We start from the raw sequence: 27,524 nt of genomic DNA, 5'->3' as shown, positions 1-27,524 counted from the left end.
CATGGTACATATTATTCAGCCATAAAAGAATAAATTAGAGTCAGTTGTGAGGTGGATGAACCTAGAGCCTCTTATGCACAGTGAAGAAAGTCAGAAAGAGAAAAACAAATATAGTATATTAACGCATATATATGGAGTCTAAAAAATAGTACTGATGAACCTATTCACAGTGAAGCAATGCAGATGTAGACATAGAGAACAGACAGGTGGACACAGTGGGAGGAAGGAGAGGGTAGGACAAATTGAGAAAGTAGCATTGACATATACACACTATCATGTGTGAAATAGATAGCTAGTGGGAAGCTGCTGTATAACAGAGGGAGCTCAGCCTGGTGCTCAGTTGATGACCCAGAGGGGTGAAATGGAGGGGGGAAGGCTCAAGAGGGAGAAGACATGTATATAAAATTATGACTGATCCACAGTGATGTATGGAAGAGACCACCACAGCATTGTAAAGCAATTATCCTCCAATTAAAAATATATATGGGTAGTTTAGTCACTAAGTCGTGTCCAACTCTTGCAACCCCATGGACTATAGCCCACCAGGCTCCTCTGTCCATGGGCTTCTCCAGGCAAGAATATTGGAGTGGGTTGCCATTTACTTCTCAAAAAAAAAAAAACATATATATATGTATGCAAAATTTAAAAAATATAGCTGATTAAATGAACCAAATTTAGGAAAAGGTTTAAACTGAACTTCCTATTTCTACACTTTTGTTGCAATACACAGTTACATGGTTATGTAAAATAAATTAAAGAAATGTTGGTCTAGTATAACATCTGAAGGCTATTACTGTTACACACAATAAAATTCAATTGTCTTTCTTGTAGAAAATTTCTCACTACATGCTTACCATTTGCTGATACTTCTGCCTGTGTGCCATCTTGTCTCTCCACCTCACTGTATAACTGAGGAATGATTTGATCTACTAGAGGTGGCGGCTCAGTATAGACTGGATAATTCTCTGCATGAAGCTGCTGCTGTTGTATCTGTGGCACATAGACCATGGAGTGCCAGTAGCTGTGGTGGTAGCACTTGGGCAAGAAAGTGGAGAAAAAAAAAACACTTTACTATTTCTTTTCTTAAAGTAGTACCATTGTTCACTGAGGAAAAAAAAGCTAGGCCATGATTTTCAGGTGAGATAACAATGACTTTTGAAATAAAGGACATGATATTTAGAAAATCTATTCTCTATAGCAACTTTAAGCTCTTTCTCAGCCTTTGTATTTCATATTTGGACCAGGAATTCTTTAAGGAAAGCACTCTAAGGAAATTAGAGATGTACACAATGGTTTGTATACAAAGATATTTGTTATAGCATTATTTTTAAAGGCAAAAAAATTAACAGCCTAAATATTCAACAATAAGAAACTAGAGTGCATTATGATACAGCCATGATGTAATACAATACAGGCAATAAAACAATCATGACATCAAAAAAAAAGTGTCCATATTGTTTAACTTAGAAAGTTTACAAACCTACATAGCCTAGTCCATATTTTATGAAATAAGCTGTAAGGAAATATATCAAAGTGTACATTGATTGGAAATATATCAAAGTGTACATTGATTACACAAGTGATTTCAGTTTTCTTTACACATTAGTATTTTCCATATGCTCCATAATGAATGCTATTACTTTTAATATGAGAAAATATTAAAATATCTATTGTACATAAGAATCTGCTTGCAATGCAGGAGATGTGGGTTCAATCTCTGTGTCAGGAAGGTCCCCTGGAGAAGGAAATGGCACCCCACTTCAGAGTTCTTGCCTGGGAAATCCCATGGGCAGAGGAGCCGGGCAGGCTACAGTCCATGGGGTTGCAAAAGAATAGGACATGGCTTAGCGACCAAAGAACAATAACAACAAAATGTAGGAGACTATACAACACAGGGAACATAGTCAATATTTTATAATAACTATAAATGGAGCATAACCTTTAAAAACTGCGCATCACTATACTGTACACCCATAACATATAATATTGTACAGCAACTATACTTAAAAATACTAAAAATAGATAAATAATAAAACTGCCTCTGCTTTGTTTCTACATTTGACTATAATTAACATAACTGAAGGGGCAAGCATTTTATTTCTCCAATTCTTGAAACTGCATTTAGGAAATATAGTCTCAAGAACAAAAATCCACTCCATTACCCTTAAATTATAAATGTGTGCCTATCGGGGAAGATAGTTTCTTGGAAATGATATGTTCAAGGTTTTAGGGAAATCAGTGTCTTGGAAAATACAAACTAATCTGAGTATTATCCAGGAGACTATTTAATTTAGTATATCATTGGCCAAATTTTAAGATGCATTATTCTTTTTCAGAAAATATGCCATCTTATTTTATTAGAAGTGTATTTCAAGGGGAAATGATCCCTGAAAGAATAAAGTAAAAGAGCTCTTACCTGATATCAGAGATACCTTTCAGTGTTATTAAGATATTTGTCAATATTCCCTTTCTATAACTCAGGGAAATGGTAAAAATCAGTTTTTGGCAAGTATCTATGAACACGAGTGCTTTAAAAATAATACAGTTCTTTAAATGTCTTTGACTTAGTCTAATTACTTTTCACGTAAAATACAGAAATAGCCACAAAAATGTTTTAAGTAAATAGAATAATCCATTTGAGAAAGAAAAACATAGTGAACAGTCAGCATATGATGTTAAACATGGAAGCCAATATATGCTAAAGTTGTACTGCATAGAGACCCCATTCACAACAATTTAACAACTATTTTATAAGAAAAGCTGAAGCACTAGGAGGTTAAAGTACAAAATTGGCCTGGGTCACCTTCAGAGATATAAAGACAGAAATAAACCTTTTAGGTCACTCAAAGTATTCTTGGGTTTTAAGGTTCAAGAGTCTGATTATCAAAACAGCTTACATTTTTAAGATAGCTTTTTTTAAATCAAAGCAATTTTAATAGGACTCTTACCTGTAATCCCAGATTGAAATAGTACTGCAAAACTTTTGTATCTAAAATTAAATATTTAAATTTTAGTGACTAGATGACATAAAAAATTAAAACTTACCACTTAAAGAGCTCTTCTCTTCGACTATTAATGTATATACAACAAATGTAGTCTTCCCACATCAACACTACCCTCAATCCTACCTTATAGTAAATGACCATTTACCTACCACTAAGATCATGTTCTAACTGAAGGTTTAATCAAGAAATACATATTTAAATTCTACTCTTAATATTAGGTAGATGTTATAGGAATACTACTATGCAAATACTTAGAAAGAATGTAATAAAGGCATTTTCTTGCTTGTCTCAAGACTAGAATTTTAATACAAATCTACTACAAAAACAATCATACTGGCCTTCGGAGCTAAGACACAGTACAAATTAATGATCTATGAATGCCAGAATCAGTGATGTCCACTAAGATAACCAGCATTGTTTAAAACAATCTACCTTGTTTTTATTTAACATGACAAACATACCACCACTAGAACTCCAAAAAGAGGAGGCAATGAGCAAGGTAACTCAAATTATACCCTAAGGTGATAAAATTTCTCCAGACATAGAACTTAATTAAAAATTTCTATAAATAAACAAAAACTAGATGTATGAGAGAAGAGGGAATAGCCTTAGCATTTCAATTATAGCTCTAAATGCATTTTTACTGATTGATCTGGAATTCACGTATATTCTTATCAGTATAACGAGTTTTACTAACAAACTCTCAGAAAGCCCCTCCCCTAAGTTGGAGACTCCCAATACATACAAATGTATTTACTGCCTCTTTAAAAGAATGAGCTTGTATTCTGACTATTATGTGGGAGTACAGTATAAAAGCCTAATACTGAAGCTGAAGAATATGAAAAGATAATAGCAGGAAGTAAACCCACAAATGGCATGGGATTCCACCTCTTGGTATTCACATACATCCACATGAAATTTGCATACAAAATACACACCAGTATTATTCACAATAGCAAAAATGTAGTAACAACCCAAATGTCCATCAACTAATAGATAATAAAATAAAGTGTGTCTATATATAATGGACTGTTACTCAGCTGAAAAAAGAAGGAAATAATGACATATGTTACAACATGGATGAACCTTGAAAACACTATGCCAAGTGAAAGAAGTCAGCCTACAAAAGACCACATACTATACGACTCCAGAATAGGCAGAACTGTATGTCCAGAAAAGGCAAATCTAGAGATGGAAAGCAGAACAGTAGTTGCCAGGGCCAGAGAAAATGAAGACTAACTGCTAATGGGTACAGGGTTCCTTTTGGGGTTATGAAAATGTTCTGGAATTAGACAGTGGTGATGGCTGCACAAATCTGTGAATATACTAAAAAGCACTGAATTATATATACTTTACATGGATGACTTGTATGGTGTATGAATTATATCTCAAGCTGTCAAAAAATGGCAGGCAAGGACTATAAGAACTGAAAAACATCACTTTGAAATGTAATTGGGGTGGGATCATGAAAATGATAGGATTTAAATAGGAAATTATATGGAAGAGTGGGGGTTGGGGGAAGAATGTGAGTAGGTTCACCATGTTAGAAAAGGCTTAGAAGTAGAAAACCAGGTGCATAGAGTTCTTGTAAAATTAGGAGATAAGGTACAAGTTTGGAATAATGACCAGCAGGCTCTTATAAAACTAAACACACACTTATCTATAAGCCATAAATTTCATTCCTAGGTATCTGCCCAAGGGAAATGAAAACACATGTTCAGAAAGACTTTTACAAGCATATTCATAGCAGCTTTATACATAACAGACCCAAATTAGAAATAGTCCAGGTGTCCCTCAACAGGAGAATGGACAAACTGTGGAACACCTATACAATGAAATACTACTTAGCAACACAGACTACTGATATATGAAGCAACATGGAAGAATCTCAAAAACACTGCATTGAGTTTACGAAACCATTCATAAAGCGTACATATTGCATGATTATATTCACAAGAAATTTTAAAACAGGTAAAACTATGGGAGAAAAATATCAGAATAGTGATTATCTCTAAGGGGAAGTAGAGATAGGGGTGGGGAATGACTGGAAAGGGGAATGAGGGAACTTTGTGGATAATGATGTTCTATACCTTGATGGGTATTTGGGTTATACAATTGCACATACTTTTTTGTCAAAACTCAGCAAGTGTACACATAAGTTTTGCTCATTATAAGTAGACATCACACCAAAAGAAAAATAGATCCAAACTCTAGTAAATGATACATATGCTGAAGTTTTTATGGGGAAGAATGATGTCTACAACTTATTTTGAAATCCATCTTTGAAAAGATGGATTAATTGATGAACAGAGAGATGGATGGAGGAAAAAACAGAAATATATAGTAATGCAAGTATAGTTAAATGTTTACAAAGGAATATAGGTGGTAGATATATGAATATTCATTTTAAAATTCAAATTTATATTTAAACATTCTCAAAATGTTAGAAAATGCAATAATCAGCATTATGTGCTGAGAAGATCTTGGTCAAGGGTAGGTAGGTGAAAGGAGAGGAGTAAAGGGATCAGAGTTTAGATCCTAGGTGAATTAGGTGGAAATGATACATTATTAACAAAATAGAAAACCAAGAAGAGTCAATGTTTTACACAGCATAAAGAGAAGAAAGAAGGGAGATAAAGATGAATTTTATTACAGAGTGAATCTGAAATAAAAGAAAGAAAGCCAAATGAAACTGTCTAGCAAGTAAGTACAGGCCAAGGCCAGACAGATTTAGAAATCATCTACATAAAAGTTGATATCAACTTTTAAGGAAGAGAAGAACAGAATGAAGTTGAAGATCTTGAAGACTACCTTAGGGGCTGAAAAAAAGAACAAAATAAAACAGAGAAGCAGTTAAAAGAATCAATGGAAAGTTACATCAAAAAAGAAAAGAAAGTATAAATAAGCTACCAACAACTTTCAATTACGATTCTCTTGGGATACACTGAGGGGTAACAACAAACTTCCAATGGAAAGCTATCCTTTGTTTAATTAAGGAAATTCAAGGCAGACCAGACCTCCCGAGCAACTCCTCTCCCAAAAACCTTTTCCAATTCCTCAAATTCAGTTGGAATCCTAAATATCAATAACGCTATAATTTCATGTACTTGTGTGGGCATTAAATAAAAGAAATGGAGAAAATTTTGTTATCAACTCCTACTTTTCAAGAAAAATAGTTGAGAATAGATACCCAGCTGCAAATCTTCTTTAGGGCAGACATGTAGCTACCTTAGAAAAGCAGCATGAGTCAGCTCAATCATCCTCTTCTCGATGATGCAAAAGATATTCTTAGCTTTCAGTTGCTCCTTTCCTTAGTCATTTCCCCAGCACTGCTCTCAGTTTCCTTTTGGTCCCCCCACCCTACCCTCATTGATCAACCAAAGAGAGATATGCTCTAAAATTAAAAAGAGAAAAACAGACCTAAATAACCCTCACCTTACTGTCAAAATCTACTTACCTTGAGGCAGATCACTGCCACTTGGATCACAGGAATAAGGTGGAGGTGGCAGTGCTAAGTTTGAAGCCTCTCCTACCTCAAGAGGAGAAGGAGGAGTTGGTGGTGGTAATGGAGGAGGTGGAGGTGGTAGAGGGGCAGCAGCAGCAGGAATAGGAGCAGAGAGGTATGGATACGATGGTGAAGCAATCACTACAAAAGAAACAAACGAAGTAGGGATGCCACAACTGTAACACCTTATAAGCAGTAGCTCATCTATGTCTTTTGTGTTCTCAATTTCAACAAGCAACTCTCTAAGTCTTATGGTTTGACTTAAAAACAAAAACTCAGAAGGTAAACTGTCCATATTCTTTTAGACAAGCGAACTGAAAATGAGTTCAATATAGGTTATTGTGAGTTAAGGAAATTACTTGACATTAAAAGGAAAAATGAAAACTGGAAGCTACAAGGTTTGACTACTAAGATTTTAAACAGGTACATAAATATTATTAAGGCAAAAATTTTACTTAGCTTAATACAAAGTTAAGGATGTTTTCAACCATCTGCAAAATCACAAGATGTAGACACTAATAGGAGAGGCTAAATTGCACAGATTACAAATTTAAGCAATCCTTGAAGATTTCTACTTGGTAGTATCAGAGGAATATAGAGAACTCTAAATCATAACAGTTCCATTTGTGATGACCTACAGAATCTAAAACAGGCTACATGAAACCACCTTATCTTCTTTAATTTTCTGTAACTGTTACTATAGTTTAAAAACAAGATTCATTTAGGAGTTTCACAGTTTTTGACATAAGAAATTTAAATACAATTTTGTTTAAATATAAATACATTCCCCTATGATGATAAAGTAAACAATGAAGCTCCAACCTAGTAAAAATAAATATCTCCATATATATATATATATATATATATATATATATATATATATATATATATACATATACACACACACTATGTTAGATAAATCTGTTAAATTTTTTGGAAGATTATTGATACAACCTTTCAAGTTTAATTGAACATCTTAGCTGACTTAGAAATTCAAGTACTAAATTTTATCACTGTGTTGCTGCTGCTGCTAAGTCGCTTCAGTCGTACCTGACTCTGTGCGACCCCAAAGACAGCAGCCCACCAGGCTCCCCTATCCCTGGAATTCTCCAGGCAAGAACACTGGAGTGGGTTGCCATTTCCTTCTCCAATGCATGAAAGTGAAGTTGCTCAGTCATGTCCAACTCTTTGTGACCCCATGGACTGCAGCCTACCAGGCTCCTCTGTCCATGGGATTTTCCAGGCAAGAGTACTGGAGTGGGGTGCCATCGCCTTTTCCATATCACTGTGTTACCTGTATTATAATTTTAACCCTCAGAACTATAGAAAGTTTAGGCTCAGTAGTCAATAAAGGTTTAAATTCAGAGTTTTAGAACACTTAATTTAGTATAAGTGTTGTCCACATAAGCTGAAATTGTTATTCTGGTAATTTAGCAAAAGGAATTTAAGGCCAAGTATCAGAAGTAATCCCTGTAGGACCTTCTAGAATTAACACCAAAAACAGGTGTCCTTTTCATCATGGGAGACTGCAATGCAAAAGTAGGAAGTCAAGAGATACCTGGTGTTAACAGGCAAGTTTGGCCTTGAAGTATAAAATGAAGCAGGGCAAAGGCTAACAGAGTTTTGTCAAGAGAACACACTGGTCATAGCAAACAACCTTTTCTAACAACACAAGAGATGACTCTACACATGAACACCACCAAATGGTCAATACCAAAATCAGACTGATTATATTCTTTGCAGTTGAAAATGGAGAAGCTCTACATAGTCAGCAAAAATAAGACTTGGAACTGACTGTAGCTCAGATCATGAACTGCTTATTGAAAAATTCAGGATTAAACTGAAGAAAGGAAAACCACTAGGCCATTCAAATAATACCTAAATCAAGTCCCTTATGACTATACAGTGGAGGTGATGAATAGATTCAAGGGATTAGATCTGGTAGACAAGAGTGCCCAAAGAATTATGAACGGAGGCTACATTGCACAGGAGGCAGTGACAAAAACCATCCCAAAGAAAAAAGAAATGGAAGAAAGGAAAATGGCTGTCTGAGGAGGCTTTACAGATAGCTGAGGAAAGAAGAGAAGCAAAAAGCAAGGGAGAAAGGGAAAGATATATCCAACTGAATGCAGTGTTCCATAGTATAGCAAGGAGAGATAAGAAGGCCTTCTTAAATGAACAATGCAAAGTAGTAGATGAAAACAACAAAATAGGAAAGACTGAGATCTCTTCAAGAAAACCAGAGATATCATAGGAATAGTTCATGCAAGGATGGGCACAATAAAGGACATAAACAGTTTCCTGACAGAAACAGGACCTAACAGAAGCAGAAGAGATTAAGAAGAGGTGGCAATAATACAGAGAAGAGCTATAAAAAAAGGTCTTAAGGACTTGTATAACCACGATGGTGTAATCCCTCACCTAGAGCCAGATATCCTGCAGTGTGAAGTCAAGTGGGCCTTAGGAAGCATTACTACAAACAAAGTTAGTGGAGGTGATGGAATTCCACCTGAGCTATTTCAAATCCTAAAAGATGATGCTGTGAAAGTGCTGCACTCAATATGCCAGCAAATTTGAAAAACTCAGCAGTGGCCGTAGGACTGGAAAAGGTCAGTTTTCATTCCAATCCCAAAGAAAGGCAATGCCAAAGAATGTTCAAACCATAGAACAACTGTGTTCATTTCACATGCTAGCAAGGTTATGCTCAAAATCCTTCAAGCTAGGCTTCAGGAGTATGTGAAGTGAGATGTGCAAGCTGGGTTTCAAAGAGGCAGGGGAACCAGATATCAAATTGCCAACATTCACTGGATAATGGAGAAAGCAACAGAGTTCCAGAAAAACATCTACTTCTGCTTCACTGACTACACTAAATCCTTGAATGTGTGAATCACAACTGTGGAAAATACTTAAGAGATGGGAATACCAGACCACCTTATCTGTCTCCTGAGAAACCTGTATGTGGGTCAAGAAGCAATAGTCAGAACCTTACATGAACCATGGACTGGTTCAAACTTGGGAAAGGAGAAAGACAAGGCTGTATACTGTCACCTTGTTTATATAACTTATATGTGGAGTACATCAAGTGAAATGCTGGCTGGGATGAATCACAAGCAGGAATCAAGATTACTGGGAGAAATATCAAGAACCTCAGATATGCAGATGAGTGAGTGAGTGAAGTCACTCAGTCACGTCTGACTCTGCGACCCCATGGACTGTAGCCCATCAGGCTCCTCCGTCCATGGGATTTTGCAGGCAAGAGTAGTGGAGTGGGTCACCATTTCCTTCTCTGGGGATCTTCCCAACCCAGGCATCAAACCTAGGTCTCCCTCATTGCAGACACTTTACCATCTGAGCTACTGGGGAAGCTTGAAGAGCCTCTAGGGAAGGGTTAAAGAGGAGAGTGAAAAAGCTGGCTTAAAACTCAACATTCAAAACACTAAGACCAAGGAATTCAGTCCCATCATTTCATGGCAAATAGATGGGGAAACAATGGAAACGGTGAGAGATCTTTCTTTGACTCCAAAATCACTGTGAACGGTGAGTACAACCATGAAATTAAAAGACGCTTGTTCCTTGGAAGAAAAGCTATTAACAAATATAGACAGCATATTAAAAAAGCAGAGACGTCACTTTGCCAACAAAGGTTCATTTAGTCAAACCTATGGTTTTTCCAGTAGTCATGTACGGATGTTAAGAGTTGGATGATACAGAAGGCTGAGCACCAAAGAATTGATGCTTTTGAACTGTGGTGCTGGAGAAGACTCCCAAGAGTCCCTTGGACAGCAAGGAGATCAAACCAGTCAATCCTAAAGGAAATCAACCCTGAATATTCATTGGAAGGACAGGCTGAAGCTCCAGTTCTTTTGCCACCTGGTGCAAAGAGCCAACTCACTGGAAAAGTCCCTGATGCAGGGAAAGACGGAAGGCAAAAGGAAAGGAGGGTGGCAGAGGATAAGATGGTTAGATAGCATCAATGACTCAATGGACATGGATTAGAGCAAACTCTGGGAGATAGTGAAGGACAGGGAAGCCTGGTGTGCTGCAGTCCATAGGGTCACAAAGATTTGGACAGGACCTAGCGACTTAACAACAACAACAATATAACCTCTATATAGCTACAGGCCAACAGTAAAAGGAAATGTAAGTCTTGGGGTGATTAAAACTTGATAACTAACTCTTTTGGGGGCAATGAAACTGTTCTCTCTTGATTTTGGTGGTGGTTGTACAATGCATTGTTAAAACTCATAGAACAGGGCACCAAAAATGAATTTTACTGTATCTAAATTAAACAGTACATTTTAAAAAATTGTTCAAATAACTTTTGATTTTGGAGTTTTGTCATGCATGTAGAAATCTCCACTTTTATAGTTTTAGAAGAGGAATTTAATTTTTAGAACATCTCCAAATGCTCTAAGGACTTTATGGTTTGTTTTCTATAAAATAATGGCTTCAACAAAGCCTCACTCATTTCTTCTAGATTAGCACTCAAATAACACCATATTTTTTTCAAAAAAAGCAACTGAAATGAGTTCAATTAGCTAAAAAGAGTAGAAGTGATTATGATTGCAAGGTAAAAACCAACTACTAGACATATAAGTAGCTAAATAAGTTCTCATGGGCCTGAGAGAATCAAGGATAGAAGAAATTTGGTGGTTATTTTGTCTGAACTCACCTTTATTTTAAAATGCATATTATAATATACTCCATAAGAAAGAACTTTTAAAACTTTCAGTTGCTCTAGAGATGCATGAGTATCTCATCTACAGATTTACTGGGGCTCCAAAGAGGCTTAACAGGTATAGTTCAAAGAAGGGATCCAGAAAAATGGAAGCAAACTTTTCTAAAATGTGAATGAAAACCAATGAAATGCATTCAGAAAGTTTATTTACTTGTCCAAGCAGCTGCAGGCTGCTTCAGGACATTTCAGAAGAGAACATGAAGATTTGGATTCTCTAGAGATCAATGGGCAGGGCCAGGACCAAAGTGCAGTGAGGTACAAAATTTAAAGGGCCACCAAATTAAAATAAAAAACAATCCATGATGAATAACAAAATTCTAAAAGACAGGATCCAAGCTTGCACTTGCATGACCCCAAGAGTGACTGCCTCACTCATCTCATCCTAAGTCTGGCTGAGAGTTCTTGTCTTTTTAAAAATTTTTGATACTTTGTGTATCAAGGATTCTTTTTTTTGCATTAATCTTTTCTCATATAGTGCATTAAAGTGTTATTTATCTTGATCGCTATGTGTTTTTTTAACACTCCCTTAAATGTTGCACCCAAAGCAAGTGAGTCACTAGTTCTGGCCCTGGCAAAATACTTGGAAACAGTTACCAAAAAAATCAGTTAACAGGATTTAATGCCTATGAAGACACTCATAATAAAAGCAATCATAGCATCTAGTTACCTGGCAGGTAAGAAGTGACTTAAAGGAAGATGGGATGGGGCTGCCAGACAGACACACGTGAAGAACAAGGGGAAACATGAATTTTATCTAGAGGACTGACAGGAATGATAAACAACAACTAAAAAGCACTCATTACCTATTAGAGTTATAGCTGAGGTTCACAAGAGACACAAAAAAAGTAAAACAAAGGCAGCATACCTTCTTAGAAATGCAAAGTGAAGAGGAAATAAAAAGCCTCTTGATGAAAGTGAATGAGGAGAGTAAAGAAGTTGGCTTAAAGCTCAACATTCAGAAAACGAAGATCATGGCATCTAGCCCCATCACTTCATGGGAAATAGATAGGGAAACAGTGGAAACAATGTCAGACTTTATTTTGGGGGGCTCCAAAATCACTGCAGATGGTGACTGCAGCCATGAAATTAAAAGACGCTTACTCCTTGGAAGGGAAGTTATGACCTGCCTCGATAGCATATTGAAAAGTGGAGACATTACTTTGCCAACAAAGGTCCATCTAGTCAAGGCTATGGTTTTTCCACTGGTCATGTATGGATGTGAGAGTTGGACTGTGAAGAAAGCTGAGCACCAAAGAATTGATGCTTTTGAACTGTGGTGTTGGAGAAGACTCTTGAGAGTCCCTTGGACTGCAAGGAGATCCAACCAGTCCATCCTAAAGGAGATCAGTCCTGGGTGTTCATTGGAAGGACTGATGCTGAAGCTGAAACTCCAATACTTTGGCTACCTCATGAGAAGAGTTGACTTATTAGAAAAGACTCTGATGCTGGGAGGGATTGGGGGCAGGAGGAGAAGGGGATGACAGAGGATGAGATGGCTTGATGGCATCACCAACTCGATAGACATGAGTTTGAGTGAACTCCGGGAGTTGGTGATGGACAGGGAGGCCTGGCGTGCTGTGACTCATGGGGTCACAAAGAGTCGGACATGACTGAGCGACTGAACTGACTGACTGACAAAAAACACAAATCTGGAATTTACAGAATAGTTTTCAATTATTCTACATAAATGGGGTATTACAATGTTTGATTCATGTATCACTTGTTTTTTAAGCTCAGACATCTGCTAGAAGCAGATAGCCAACACTTTCCCTTACTATTATTAGCATGCATGTCTGCTAAGTTGCTTCATTCGTGTCTGACTCTGTGCGATGCCATGGACTGTAGCTTGCCAGACTCCTCTGTCTATGGGATTCTCCAAGCAAGAACACTGGAGTGGGTTGCCATGCCCTTCTCTAGAGGATCTTCCTGACCCAGGGATCGAACCTGCAGCTCTTAAGCCTCCTGCATTGACAGGCAGGTTCTTTACCACTAGAGCCACCTGGGAAGCCCAACAGTTATTAGCACAAAGTAAAAAAAAAAAACCACAGTGTCTACATTAACACTTTCAATGGAAAATTTCTGAGAACATTAATGAACATATATATATACACACACACACACACACACACACATATAGAGAATGTTTTGTTCGAGGCACTGGCTAAGCACACAATTTTTACATTATAAATAAAACAGATATAGAAAACAAATCCAACAAATTCGTTTCAAGTGGACACTATCCAGATTAAGAAAGAAAAGTCTGCCAGCCATTTCAGAAACATTCCACGCACTCTATCACAATCACCACAGTCTTGAGTGCTGTATGCCTAGTTGCTTCAGTCATGTCCGATTCTTTGCAACCCTATGGACTGTAGCCTGCCAGCTCCTCTGACCATGGGATTCTCCAGGCAGGAATATTGGAGGGGGTTGCCATGCTCTCCTCCAGGTTATCTTCCCCACCCAGGGATCAAACCCTTGTTTCTGGCATCTCCTGCATTGGCAGGTGGGTTCTTTACCACTAGTGTCAGCTGGGAAGCCACTACCACTCTCTTACCCCACCATAATCAATCATTATCCTGGCTTTCATAGTAATCACTTTGTATTTTTAAGCATTTTGTCACCCAAATATGCATCCTTAAGGAAGTTTTTAAAAATTGAGATCCTGAATATCTTTCAATATCTTGGTCCTTTTTCCATCCCTGTCATTTCCTTTCAATTTTTCTTTCAAGGAACCCTCGACTTGTTGAGTTTCCCAGTCTAGATTTTGCTGATTACATACTCACTGTGCATTTCAACATGTTCTTGTCTTTCCTGTAAATAGGCAACTAGATCCAGAAGACTAGATCAGACTCAAGATTGATTCCTTTAATAGTCTATAGGTAACGTCTCACTATCTTTGCAGTCTTAACAATTATTGCTGTTTAATGTGAGTCCATTCAGTCAGTAAGGACTGCAAGATGAGCATATTTTGCCACTTCTTTTTTTACTGATCAGAATATATAGAAATACTTCCTCTCATCTACTATTTGGTTATCCCAGTAGGAAAGTTCATATAAGAAAGGTAGGATAAATACTTGATTCTTTCACTATAGTGTCCAGTTTTCAAGAAAGCAAAATTATTTCATATCCTCTTGAGAACCAATTTTTTTAGTTATATATACATATTTCAGATTATTTTCTATTATGTTATTATAAGATATTGAATAGAGTTCCCTGTGCTATACAGTAAATCCTTGTTTTTTTTTCATCTATTTTATGTATAGTTATTTATATCTGTTAATCACAAGGGAATCAATTTCTAAAATATCATCAGGAACTTTTAAATATATTTGATATGTCCCAACCTATTACAATGATCATTATTCAAGCTCAAACTGTTGCATCTCTGGCTAGTGAGAACCTCTCTAAAATGGCTCTTGAGTCCTTTAGATATGATCCCAGTACTCTTTGGTAGCTTCCTTGACATCTAGCATGACAAGATGATCCAGGCTCATCTTGAACATTTCCTGCCCAAACCTGGAAGCAGAAATTTCTCCACAAAGCTATTTGCTTTGAAGTGAGAAATGGTATTTCAGTGTCACAAACTGAATGCTAAAGATACTCATTGTTTCTAGGCCTTTTCAGTAGACAGAGCTAGGAAATAAATTTAAAGCTAAAATACTTCAAGTTCATATTGATATTTCCAATTGAAATGTAATATAATACCATAAAAATTTTTCCTTAGCCTTTTTAGTATATATCTGTATTAACTTTCTTCCATACTGAGACCTGGAGTGCAAGGACACAGAGAATAAAATTGGAATATCCCATACTCATGTATTGTAGCTGACATTATAGTCTGTGAAAAACAAGTAAGTATAGATTGCTATATAAAACTTGATGTGTTTATTGAAAGCATTAAAAAATGTTTGGCATATTGTCTCTCAATTCTGCTGTTTTTAAAAATAGCTATACTATATCTACATTGTTCAAACATAAGGCTTTTACATAGTGTATCATCAACCTCTCAGCCTTTATTTTGTGTAAATATGTATTTAATATTCACAATCAAGTCTTATGTTGATGTCTCTATTTTGGTGGTCTAAAAGTCAAAATTCATTCTTTAATACTTTGTCCATCCAATACAACTTTCCTTGACAGAAATATTCTGTATCTGCACTGTCCAATACAGTGCACTAGCCACATGTGGCTTTGAGCACTTGGTATGTGGTTAGTGTGACTGAGCAACTGAAGATTTACTTAATAGTAATTATTATTAATAAAGTGTCCTATGTGGCTAGTGATTACCTTGCTTGAAAGCGTATCTTTAGTAGATTTTTCAAGAAGTACTCATGAGAACAATATTCTCTGAATTCTTATATATTACCCTTTAAGCCTGAAAATGTTTGGTTGGATATAAAATCTTTGGTTCACATATCATTTCATTAAATGTCACTCCATTTTCTTCTAGCTGAAGCACTGCTGTCAAAGTTGGATGACTATCATTTTATTTCCTTTATACTCCATAGGCTTTTATCTAGATAAACAAAGCACTTTCTTTAAGTCCAGTTGTTTTACTAGAATATGCTGGTGTTGGTTGTTCTGGCTCAGTTATCTCAGTTATGCTGAGTGCTGTTTCAGTATGTGGTTCTAAAGTTTTTTTTAATGTCAGGAAAATTTTCTGAATTGTAGATTTTAGTACTCTTTTCCCTTATGTTGGTTTTCTTCTTCAGAACTTCTATCAGTGCTGGATATCCTTTGCCTAACTTCAGTATGTCACTTTTGAGTCTCTTTTTTTTTTTTCATTTTAGATTTACCCCTCTTTTACATCTTTCTCTTAAAGCATTATCTACTGTATATAATCGGTCATGTTCTTTGTAGTTTAGTCTTCATTACCAAAATGACTTTCTTCCATTTCTAATACTTTTCTGAGTTCTTTCACCTCCTCTGAATTTTTCTAATCCTGATTTATGTTTTAATATTTTGTATTATTTTATTAATGTCTTTATCTCATTTTGAAATAGTTGTTAAGTTCTGTTTAATGTACACATGTATGACATGCTTTTACTGTCTACAGGGATATCATCATTTTCCCCTTAAAACACCTCTGTATACGTTTATGTAGGGCTTTTCTTTCATTCATTTTTATGTGAAATTATTTTTCACAAACTCTGAAAGGAGATGGAATACAAGAAAGCTCTTCGAACTTCATATGACTCTCAATTGCTTTTTATATAGTGCTTAAAATATGACTACTTTCTAGTATTCCTTGGCTCTGTTCTCCACAACTTCAGTCTGGACTTGCTCTTTTCCCTATCCTCATCAGTTCTGATTCTACTCCCAGGAGTTTCTCCCCAGTGAGGAATACTATCCCAAAAGGTAGTCCTGCCAAGGTCAGTTTTGAGAGTTCTTAGGGGCCAAACTGTTCCAAGCCCTTCAGTCCCTTTACCGTGTACCCAAAGCACTCACCGAGTACTGGAGAGGTCAAATCCCTTTCCAGCCCTAGCTGCTCCTTCCAAATTGGCTGCCCCACTTTTCAGTGAATTCTTATTAGCTCTTTCAGGGTTCTTCTGTTCTCAGGTTCATCAGACAACATCCCCGGTGCTTCTGTCTTCTTGCTCCCATATAGACCCTGACAGCATGCAGGTCTCGTGCCTGGTGGTTTGTCCCTACCTGCTTAAATTTTAAGGTTCATGGGGAGACCTTGTCACCTAGTTTTGTTGTTAAGCATTGTCCAATGGGTTCTGGTTTTGCTATTTCCATTTTTATTTGGTGACACAGACTGAAAAGCTATGCTGTGGTTGCCACCACTTTCCCAGAATTCTCTTGAGAATTTTAAACTATATTAACTCAATGAAATTTTACAACAACTTCATAAACTGGTACTATGAGTAGCTCCAAGTTTACAGGTAAGAAAGATTCAATAACTTGTCCAAAGTTACATAGCTAGTAAGTTGTAAAACAAAGATTCTAACTTAGATCTCTTAAATTCTAGAGCCAAACTTTTCATTCTGTAAGAGTGTGAAACACCTCTACCTTAATTTTAGTATAATAAAACTTAACTCAAAATTTGAAAAACTAGTACAAGTACTCTAAATTTTCAATGGGGTAGCAAAATAGCTATGAAATCATATCAAAGCCAAATTTACAAGAAAAAAAATTGAAGCCCTCTCAAATCTCATGGATTCCTCAACTATAGAACATACATTATTAGTAGATTAAACAAACTTAATACTGGAAATTCAAGTAATTTTATCTAATCACTAGAATTGCTGTATGTGCATGTCCCTGAATAGAAAAAGAGGCTTCCAAATTAAGCAACCACTAATAACCTACCTGGCCTGCCTTGTGTAGGTGGAGATACAAACAGAGGCTGTATAGCATTCTGTGAGGAAACTGAAGTGGTACTACTAGCTTGATTAGCAGCTGCACAGTTAGGTAAGGCTGGAGCTGGAACATTATTGGCACAGGAAGCTGCAACTGCTGCAGAATTTACCATCACCTGTAAGTGTTGAAGAAATTTTAGAACTCTTAAGTTTGGTTTCTCAAATAATATTAGTCTCTTATCTGATCCTAAATTTCAGGAAATAGTATTCTGATAACACCAAAAAGTCAATCTTCATGTAAACCTAATACAGGAAGGTTATTTCTTTTAGAAGATCCCAGATTACTTTGAGAGCTTTACTTTTTAAATATTTTTCTGGAAAGGTAATACATTATTATTCAAAAACCAAGTATAAACTTGTATATACAATGAAAAATTTCCCTCCAACCCCTGTCTTCTATCTGCTTAGATCCTCTCTTAACAAACAAATAACCTCTGGGTTTCTTGAATATTATCCAGAAATTTATATTGCATTTTTAATATGCATATATATTTCCCCATACAAATACACTTAAAAAAAAAGTGTTCTTTGCTTTTTTTAAAAAAACTCCATAAGATTGCAATTTGTTTTTCTGATTAGGCCACAGCACCAAATACAGGGCTGTGCACAGAGAGATGTTCAACAAATGATAATAGCTTCTTCTTCATGAATACCATCCTTACTTGCAGTCTCCATTTTCTTATTACCCATTGCAATGTGGTTGCTACCCTCTCTGGTTCTCAGAAATTATATTCAAAGTCACAATGATTTCCATGACAACAAGTCATAGTAGACTCTTTTTAGTCCTTATGTTGCTTGACTGCTTGGCAGCAACTGACACGACTATTCATTGAAATATTTTTTTTCCTGGACTTCCATAATAATACATTCTCCTGCTTTCCTCCCTCCTTGGCTATTCCTTCCCTACCCATTTTTAAATGGTGATAGGCTCTGTTCTAGAAGTTCTTCTCAATCTCTTCCTTTTCCCAGGATGATCTTACTAACTCCTATGGTTTCAGCTACCTTTTTGATGCCAGCTCCCCATTCTATAGGAAAGCTTTACATTTTAATTTTCAGGAAATGACACAGACTTGACAGGTAAGTGACATTAACTTATTCATTATATAAGAGGTTCAGAGTAGAGAGACTATGAATAGTTTAGTGTCAGCAGGTAGAAAAGTGTCTGAAACAGTAGATGATCAATTTGTTAATAAATTTACTAAATACTGTGCCAGGCACCAGGAAGTACAAGAATACTTAAAATATGAATATAAGCAGCTTCTTTGAAGTATGATGAAGGGAAAAGAGAACAAAAAGAAAAAATTCATTTTCCTCTGCTCAGGCCACTTCAACTAACTGCAAAATAAAAAAAAAAAGATTACCTTCTGGGGGTAGTTGTATGAGGTAACTGTGTCCTGAGGAGGCATAGAACATGGTCTTCTAGCCTGAAGAGACTTTAATAAATACACAAATACAAATATGGGGAAATCAAGAAATTAAACAATACACCAATAAAAGATCTGCTTTGTTTTAATATCTCCTAATATTAAGTGAAACTGATCTGTCCTAAAAGTATTCAGATTTGGAAGTGACTACTATGATAACACTCCAAAAGGCATCACTCTAGTGCCTGACTAAGGTGACTGTTCTACTAGGTTGGTGCAGATGTAATTGCGGTTTCAGACTGTGAATTTTAAATCATTGTAAGTAGGCTCAGACACATCTTTATTAATAAAAATAGGAACCATTACAATCAACACATTTTTGCCAATGAGAAATAAGCTTGCTTATTCTTTCAGCGTAAAAAATCTATGCTTTGGAATTTGACAAACTCTGGGAAACACTTTCTGCATCCTACTGGTTGTGGAAGTGTTCTCCCTGAAAAACATTGTCGATATGCTTGAAGAAGTGGTAGTCAGTCAGCAAGAGGTCAGGTGAGTATGGGAGATGAGGTAAAGCTTCATAGCCCAATTCATTCAACTTTTGAAGTGCTGGTTGTGCAACATGTGGTTGGGTGCTGTCGTGGAGAATGCAACCCTTTCTGTTGACTGATGCCAGCTGCAGGCATTGCAGTTTGCAGTGCATCTAATTGATTTTCTGAGCATACTTCTCAGATGTAATGGTTTCGCAAGGATTCATAAAATTATAGTGTATCAGACTGGCAGCAGACCACCAAACAGTGACCATGACCTTTTCTTGGTGCAAGTTTGGCTTTGGGGAGTGCTTTGGAGTTTCTTATTGTTCCAACCACTGAGCTGGTCATCGGCAGTTATATAAAATCCACTTTTCATTACATATCACAATCCAATCAAGAAATGGTTTGCTGTTGTTGCACAGAGTAAGAGAAGATGACACTTCCAATGATTTTTTTTTTATTTCAGATCAGCTCATGAAGCACCCACTTATCAAGCTTTTTCACCTTTCCAATTTGCTTCAAATGCCAAATGACCACAGAATGGTTGACACTGAGTTCTTCAGCAACTTCTTGGATTGTTGTAAGAGGATCAGCTTCAATGATTGCTCTCAATTGGTTCTTGTCAACTTCTGATGGCCGGCCACTATACTCCTCATCTTGAAGGCTCCCAACTACTTCGCAAAACTTGTTGAACCACCACTGCACTGTATGGTCATTAGCAGTTCCTGGGTCAAATACATTGTTGTTGCAAGTTGTCTCTGCTGCTTTACAATCCATTTTGAACTCAAATAAGAAAATCACTCGAATTTACTTTTTGTCTAACACCATTTCCACAGTCTAAAATAAAAAACAAACTGCACATAACAAGTCATTAGCAAAAAAAAAAAAACCTGAGAAATGCACATTAAAATAATGTATAACACAACCACATTTATTTAAGAATGTATTCCAGTACAAAGGCAAATTTCAACAATACAAAAAAACCGCAATTACTTTTGCACTAACCTAATATTTCCTACTGTAGAAATCTTGATCATATCCAAGTCTAGTCGCAATGCAGATACTAAAATGTAACAGAGGACTGTAATTTAAACACTTTCTCAGTGTCCTCTCTTGCCATAAAAAGCTCAAAATCATGAGCACCAGCAACAGTGTTGCTAAAAGAAAGAAGTCCATCTAAAGATACAGCTTGGAACAAGGGTGGATAACTGGTCAGATGCATCCTACAAGCAGGATGTAGTATAACCCAAACATCATTCTCCTTTGGTTCAAGACCTTGTCTTTGTGAAAGCAAAAATGATTTTAAAGGACTCAGGATTATGCATGACAGATTGTCATGACAGGAAAATAAACTAGCAGCAGAAACTGGTACTCATAGTAAGAACACAGACGAAATCAGGGGAAGTAATTACAGAAAACAAGAGGAACCACAATGTGACAAAGACAAGCACAACTTAACGTGGACCTGAAGAGTGAACATTTCAGAAGTTTGGTTTTAAGTACAGCACAAAGTAAAAGTGTTAGTCACTCAGTCATGTCCAACTCTTTGCCACCCCATAGACTGCAGCCAGCCAGGCTCCCCTAATCCATGGAATTCTCCAGGCAAGAATACTGGAATGGGCTGCCATTCCTTTCTCCAGGGGATCTTCCTGACCCAGGGATCGAACTCTGGTCCAGGGAAGCCCCAAGTGCAAACCAAATACCTGCCAAAAGTGAACTCAGCCCTGGCTCAGAAGGCCCAGTGTGAATTCCAAACATTTCTAGGGAAGGATTTAGGTGATACTTAGGCATGAAAGTAAGAATAATAAATGCTGTGGTTAGAAGAAGAGTCTGTGCCTGGAAATCTTTAAGTTCTGCAGAGCTCCTCTCCTCTCAGAATGCTGTGGAAAAATTACTTAGAAACTTGGTGACTGGGGGTTGGGAGCAGAACACATCATGAAGAGACTGAAATCTACTGGGGATGTATGATAAACTAAGTTCAGAGCAAAAAGGAAGATGTAACAAATGAAATTAAACACACAAAAAGAAAATGTCTACTGTCATCCCTGAAGGTGAGATTTTCACTTGCCTTTTCAACTTGGGTGGCTATTTCAAGAAATGGTATAAAAAGAGTGGGAAAAAAAAGCATGTAATACTGAGAATAGTAATGACAGAGGGAGGGGAAAAACTATTTCTCTAGCAGGGACAAAGGAAGGGAAGGAGAAATAATGGGAAGAGAATTATATATCACAGTTTTCTTCACCTTCCTAAGAAGTATTGCCTAAACAGTAAAAACAAAAATTAAGTACATGAAGCTATCTATCAAAGTTTAAATTAATCACAGAGAACAGAAGGTAGTCATTCAACTTCACAGATATTCCAATTCTCCTCCTAGGTATATGGGTATGTTGCTCTTCCTGGCCTCATCTAGTTAGGTATGGCCTTGTGGCTTGTTTGGACAATGACATATGAGCAGAAATATTGATACCCAGTGTTTAATTTCCTTATCTTCAGCTCTGCCAAGATGACTATGAAAGTACATGGTCCATCAGCTTGGGTTCTTGAGTGACTCTGATGAACAAAAGCCTGCTACCAACCTGCACTGTTCCTATAACATTAGTAAGAACAACTGTGTTAAGCTGCTGAGATTTTGGGGGATTGCTGCCACAGCATAACTTAGCTTGACCAAAACAGTAACTGGTAACTAAAATTAGGGTGCTGCTGTAACAGAAACTTGACTTGAGAAGATTATGAACTTGTAGCTCTTAAGGGAAGAGGTTTAGGAAACAGAACATTAGTTTTTTGTTTTGATTACTGCTGGCAGATTTTAGCAAGGTATTTTAAGATGTGTAAGGAAAAGTAGTTTGTAGGCAGGAATAAAAGGGAATAGAATTCTTGAATACTGGGGCTTTTAGGGTTTGAAGAGGTAACTAACTGCTTCAACTCAAAACTGTAAAAGACAAAATTGATAAATATTTTGAACAACAAAGAGAAGTTAAAGGCTGGCCTTGAAGCAAGACTCAAATCATTAAAATATGACTGCACTAAGGTATCTCAAACCAGGAGTACAATTAAGGATATAACATCCAGTTAGTCCTTGCATTTGGACAAAATGGCTCATGGGGAAAGTATACAAAGGTTATGACTCTTCTATCAATGATTGATAAGCTCAAGGTATTTGCACTCAAGTAGAGAAACAGGGATAAGAATGTGATGGAATGTGTGTCTTTGTCGCTCAGCCATGTCCGACTCTTTGTGACCCATGTACTATAGTCCACCAGGTTCCTCTGTCCATGGGATTTTCCAGGCAAGAATACTGGAGTGGGTTGCCATTTCCTCCTCCAGGGGATCTTCCCAACCCAGCATCGAACCTGTGTCTCCTGCATTGTAGGCATATTCTTTACACACTGAGCCATGAAAGGAATAAGAATGCAAAGAATTATAGCAAATCTAATGTCAGTATGGCTACTGGCACATGAAACTAACAGGAAGGAATCAGAGAAGCTGTACAATAAATTAATCACACAGCCAAAGAAACCATGAGCAGAACTAAAACTATCCAATTAAGATTAAAAACAGCCTTGGGCTCTCAATTTCCTATGAGTAAGAAGCAGTGTGAGGAAGCTGCTCAGCTGCCAACAAGGATTATTCTCCAATGCCTGCTTCAAACACGTCCAAGGAAGGAAGGGCTGTGGCATAATCAAGAGCCCCAGTAACCAGGGAGCTTCTCCAGGAAACAGTCCCAATGCCCAGGATGGGGGCCCTCAAAATGTCTGTCCAGCATGATGTCAGAAATGCTACAGGCCAGTAACTGTTTTTCCCATTCTCCCTGGATCTGATGGGAACTCCAATTGCAAGTTTTTAGTCCCTGGTCTACCACTGTAAATTGGGTATGTAGGGGGTAAATAACTTTGTATCTTTGGTTTTAGGCCTCCAGATCAAGAGGAACCACATCTAGACCCAATACAAAGAGTACTACACATTTTTCAGAAACCTTGGGCTCTGAGTTTAATCACACTGAAGTAGATTTTGGGGTTGCCTCCTTTGACGTGGAAGGAAGTAATCGGTCCGTATGAGGGAGTTTGGTTAAATGTTGTAATCCTTAGTGTTATTAAAATATTTCCAAGTTTTTGACTTCCAGGCACAGAGAAGTTAAGAGTCTCAAGGGAAACATGCTCAGTCCAATGAAAAAGAAATGGAAAAGTAATTAATACATGTCACCTCCACGTGGAAGCTATAAGAGCCAGTGCACCATTCACTACCTTTTGTTTCCTGTCTTACCAATCATGTCCTGGAACTTCCATCAGCCTAAGCCCCTAAGCAGAGCCCTCCTAAAGACCTCCACTATGCAAGTAGCATAACCCAGAAATAAACTCTTGCTCACTTAAATACCTGAGATTAATGACCCATGACAAAATCCTCTAAAAAAATCATCACTGCCAATGTTCAAATTTCCTCTTGTATCAACACATATTAGGAACATCTAGGATAATTTCCAGAAAAATGTGATTTTAGTTGAGCTAATTTCTGGGTCTCAATTTCTTCATCTACAAAATCAGAATGATACCCTAATACCTCATAGGACTGTTCTGACTTAAACACATTTAAGTGCATAGCTCTTAGAACAGTGCTTTAGTACACAGGAGCTATATGTGTTTGTGACTATAATTAAATACCTACCAAGTTTGCAGTAGATTCAGCTGTGCTATAAACACCTGAAGTGTCATAGTCTGGTTCTAGAAGATATAACCAAAGTACAATAATGAGCATTATTTTATAGTTCAAAATTTTATAAATAATGAATATCAGATCTCACTGACCTGGAGGATAAATATATTCTTCATGATATCCCCCTAAAAAAAAGACAGAAAAAGTGCATTTATGTAGAGCTTTTTGCTCAGCAGCATCAGATGGCCAGCACTTGCTTTTTCTCAAGTTTTATGGGTACATGTTCAGAACTAAAATGTATACATCCTTGAAACAAGTGATTTAAAGCTTTCATAATAGTCAACAGATATTAGTCAGACTGGCTATAAACAGTACAAATTTCTCCTTTGAAAATTCCCTTGCTTCTTAAGAGTTCAGGCAGACGTGAAAAACCCAGCTCTGTCCAATTCTGGCAGTAGATTATGGTGATTAACTTCACTGGCTCTGGAGTTAGGACTGTCTACATTTGAATCTTGAATAACTGTATCACTTTAGGCAGGTTATTTAATTTCTGTGTCTTCATTTCTTCACTATAAAACAGGGATAATAGTACCTAGCTCCTAGTGGGGTGAAAAGAACATAGCATGATGCTTGACATACAGGAAATGGTGATTATAAAGTAATGTGACTATAATAACCAATAGGTTGCTTAGGTGAACATTAAAGGAATATGTCATACCTCATCTATTTTTCAGCCTGATACAGGTATATAATACATTGAAAATCAGTTTGTTGTCAGAAGATGGCTTAGAGGACTGAAGTACTTTTCTCTAAGACTGCTATATCATTGAAATTCAGAGAAAATCAACCTTCAGTTGGACCGCTTTCCACCAAATAAAACCCCAAAGGTCAAAAGTGGATTTGATTCTTAAACATGTCACTTATCAAATACACATGCAGGCAGCTCCTCCAGAAAACAGGATTTAATGTGAGAAAAAAAATACTTGGTTACTCTAAATATGCCACTATAGGTGAACAGTACATCTGAATGTACCCACCACACTAAAAGAAATAGACAAAGGGTCATCCTAAGTAAAAGAGCCAAGAATACGCATACATAAGCGCAGTCATACACATACATGTGCAAATTCTTCAAAGATCATTCTTGCTCTAGATATTTTGTCTTCATTAAATTCTTAAAAATATCTATTTTCTTCATCATAAATAGCAGCAAGAAGAATATAACAAGAAAGGACGCTGACCAGTAAGTCAAATCATTCAGACCTCATACCTCCTTAATCCACCCAGTTCCTCCAGAAGTGTTTCAGTAGGCATATATCATTTTACAGAAAAACAGTAAAAAAAAAAAAAAAAAAAAAAAAAAAAAAAAGCACATTTCACGATGCAAGGCACTCCTAACAACTATTAACGGTGTGTGTATATATACACATATATATACTTTAAAGTCAGATAAAACCAAGTTCAAAACTGATCTCTGCCAGTCACAAAGGACCATGTATTACATGAATCCTTTTATGTGAAATATCCAGAACAGGCAAATCCATTAAGACAGAAAGCAGACTGATGGCTACCTATGACTGGTAGCAGGGAAGGGGATGCTGGGGGGATAATGGGAATGACCACTAATAGGTAAAAGTGTTAGTTGCTCAGTCGTGTCTGATTCTCTATGACTCCCTAGGCTGTGGCCTCTCAGGCTCCTCTGTCCATGGAATTCTCCAGGCAAGAATACTGAAGTGGGTTTCCATTCCCTCCTCCAGGGGATCTTCCCAACCCAAGAACTGAACTCAGGTCTCCTGCATCGCTGGCAGATCCTCTACTGTCTGAGCCACTAGTGAAGTGAAAGTTGTTCAGTCATGTCCGACTCTTTGGACCCCATGGACTGTACAGTCCATGGAATTCTCCAGGCCAGAATACTGGAATGGGTAGCCTTTCCCTTCTCCAGGGGATCTTTCTAACCCAGGGATCGAACCCAGGTCTCCCACACTGTAGGTGGATTCTTTAACAGCTGAGCCACTAGGGAAGGCCACTAATGGGTACAGGGTTTCTTTTTCTAAAATTGATTGTAATAATTTATGCAACTTCATGACTATACTGAAAGCCACCGTTTTCACTTTAAACACTGAATTGTACATGTTAGGTGAAGTGTACAAATGTGTAAGTTATATCTAAGTAAAGCTGTCATAAATAATCAAATCTCTGCCATTTACCAAGTATATGATTTTAGCTATGTCATTTTCCCTTTGAATCTCAATTTCCTCATATATAGAACAAAGATACACATTCCTCAGAGGAACAAAGTATTACATTAAATTTTAAATATAATTGCTTAGTACAGCATATGGCCATTAGAACTCAATGAACAGTAATGTTCATAAATCAAATAGATTTCTTCAGGAAAAGAAATTATTTCATAGCAGTCTTGTAAAATAACAATCACGGGAAAATCTAAAGTAATTATACAAATGGTATGGACAACATAAACAGTTCCTTACTAATAAGAATAGATATTTCCAATACTGAAATCTCACCAAATCAAAACTCACTGAAGACCTATCAGAGAACTGAACATTTTAACAATGTAGTGACCTCACAGAAATAGAAGTCTGTCTTTCTGAAAAATATCAAGACATCTTGAAAATCTAGCAAGCTCTGATACAAGAACTGATAACTTTCAAAATGAGCTGCCAGAACGGAGTGGGACCCTTTCCAAACCAAAACTTTAGCCCTGTTGTGCTCATACCACAAGAATCATCTTTTTAAAAAAACACTCTCCGACATAAATCACAGCAGGATCCTCTATGTCCCACCTCCCAGAATACTGGAAATAAAAGAAAAACTAAACAAATGGGACCTAATTAAAATTAAAAGCTTCTGCACAACAAAGGAAACTATAAGCAAGGTGAAAAGACAGCATTCAGAATGGGAGAAAATAATAGCAAATGAAGCAACTGACAACTAATATCAAAAATATACAAGCAACTCCTGCAGCTCAATTCCAGAAAAATAAACGACCCAATCAAAATATGGGCCAAAGAACTAAATAGACATTTCTCCAAAGAAGACATACAGATGGCTAGCAAACACATGAAAAGATGCTCAACATCACTCATTGTCAGAGAAATGCAAATCAAAACCACAATGAGGTACCATTTCACGCCAGTCAGAATGGCTGCTATCCAAAAGTGTACAAGCAATAAATGCTGGAGAGGGTGTGGAGAAAAGGGAACCCTCTTACACTGTTGGTGGGAATGCAAATTAGTACAGCCACTATGGAGAACAGTGTGGAGATTCCTTCAAAAACTGGAAATAGAACTGCCTTATGACCCAGCAATCCCACTGCTGGGCATACACACTGAGGAAACCAGAATTG

The 27,524-nt window shown here is 36.9% G+C and overlaps 1 protein-coding gene across 1 annotated transcript in view; it reads right to left on the bottom strand.

The window, feature by feature from the left end:
• ALG13 (ALG13 UDP-N-acetylglucosaminyltransferase subunit) overlaps positions 1–27,524 on the bottom strand; it is a 79,318-nt gene that overhangs the window by 5,350 nt on the left and 46,444 nt on the right. Inside the window, 7 exon segments of the mRNA XM_052663151.1 lie at positions 855–1,035; positions 2,949–2,989; positions 6,463–6,651; positions 17,564–17,729; positions 18,975–19,046; positions 24,167–24,222; positions 24,307–24,339. Coding sequence (XP_052519111.1) covers positions 855–1,035; positions 2,949–2,989; positions 6,463–6,651; positions 17,564–17,729; positions 18,975–19,046; positions 24,167–24,222; positions 24,307–24,339 — 738 coding nt within the window.

The sequence above is a fragment of the Budorcas taxicolor genome, chromosome X, assembly GCF_023091745.1.
Source record: "Budorcas taxicolor isolate Tak-1 chromosome X, Takin1.1, whole genome shotgun sequence".
NCBI lineage: Eukaryota > Metazoa > Chordata > Mammalia > Artiodactyla > Bovidae > Budorcas > Budorcas taxicolor.
Note: the sequence above shows the minus strand (reverse complement) of the source record. Positions and strands in the feature narration are given on the sequence as shown.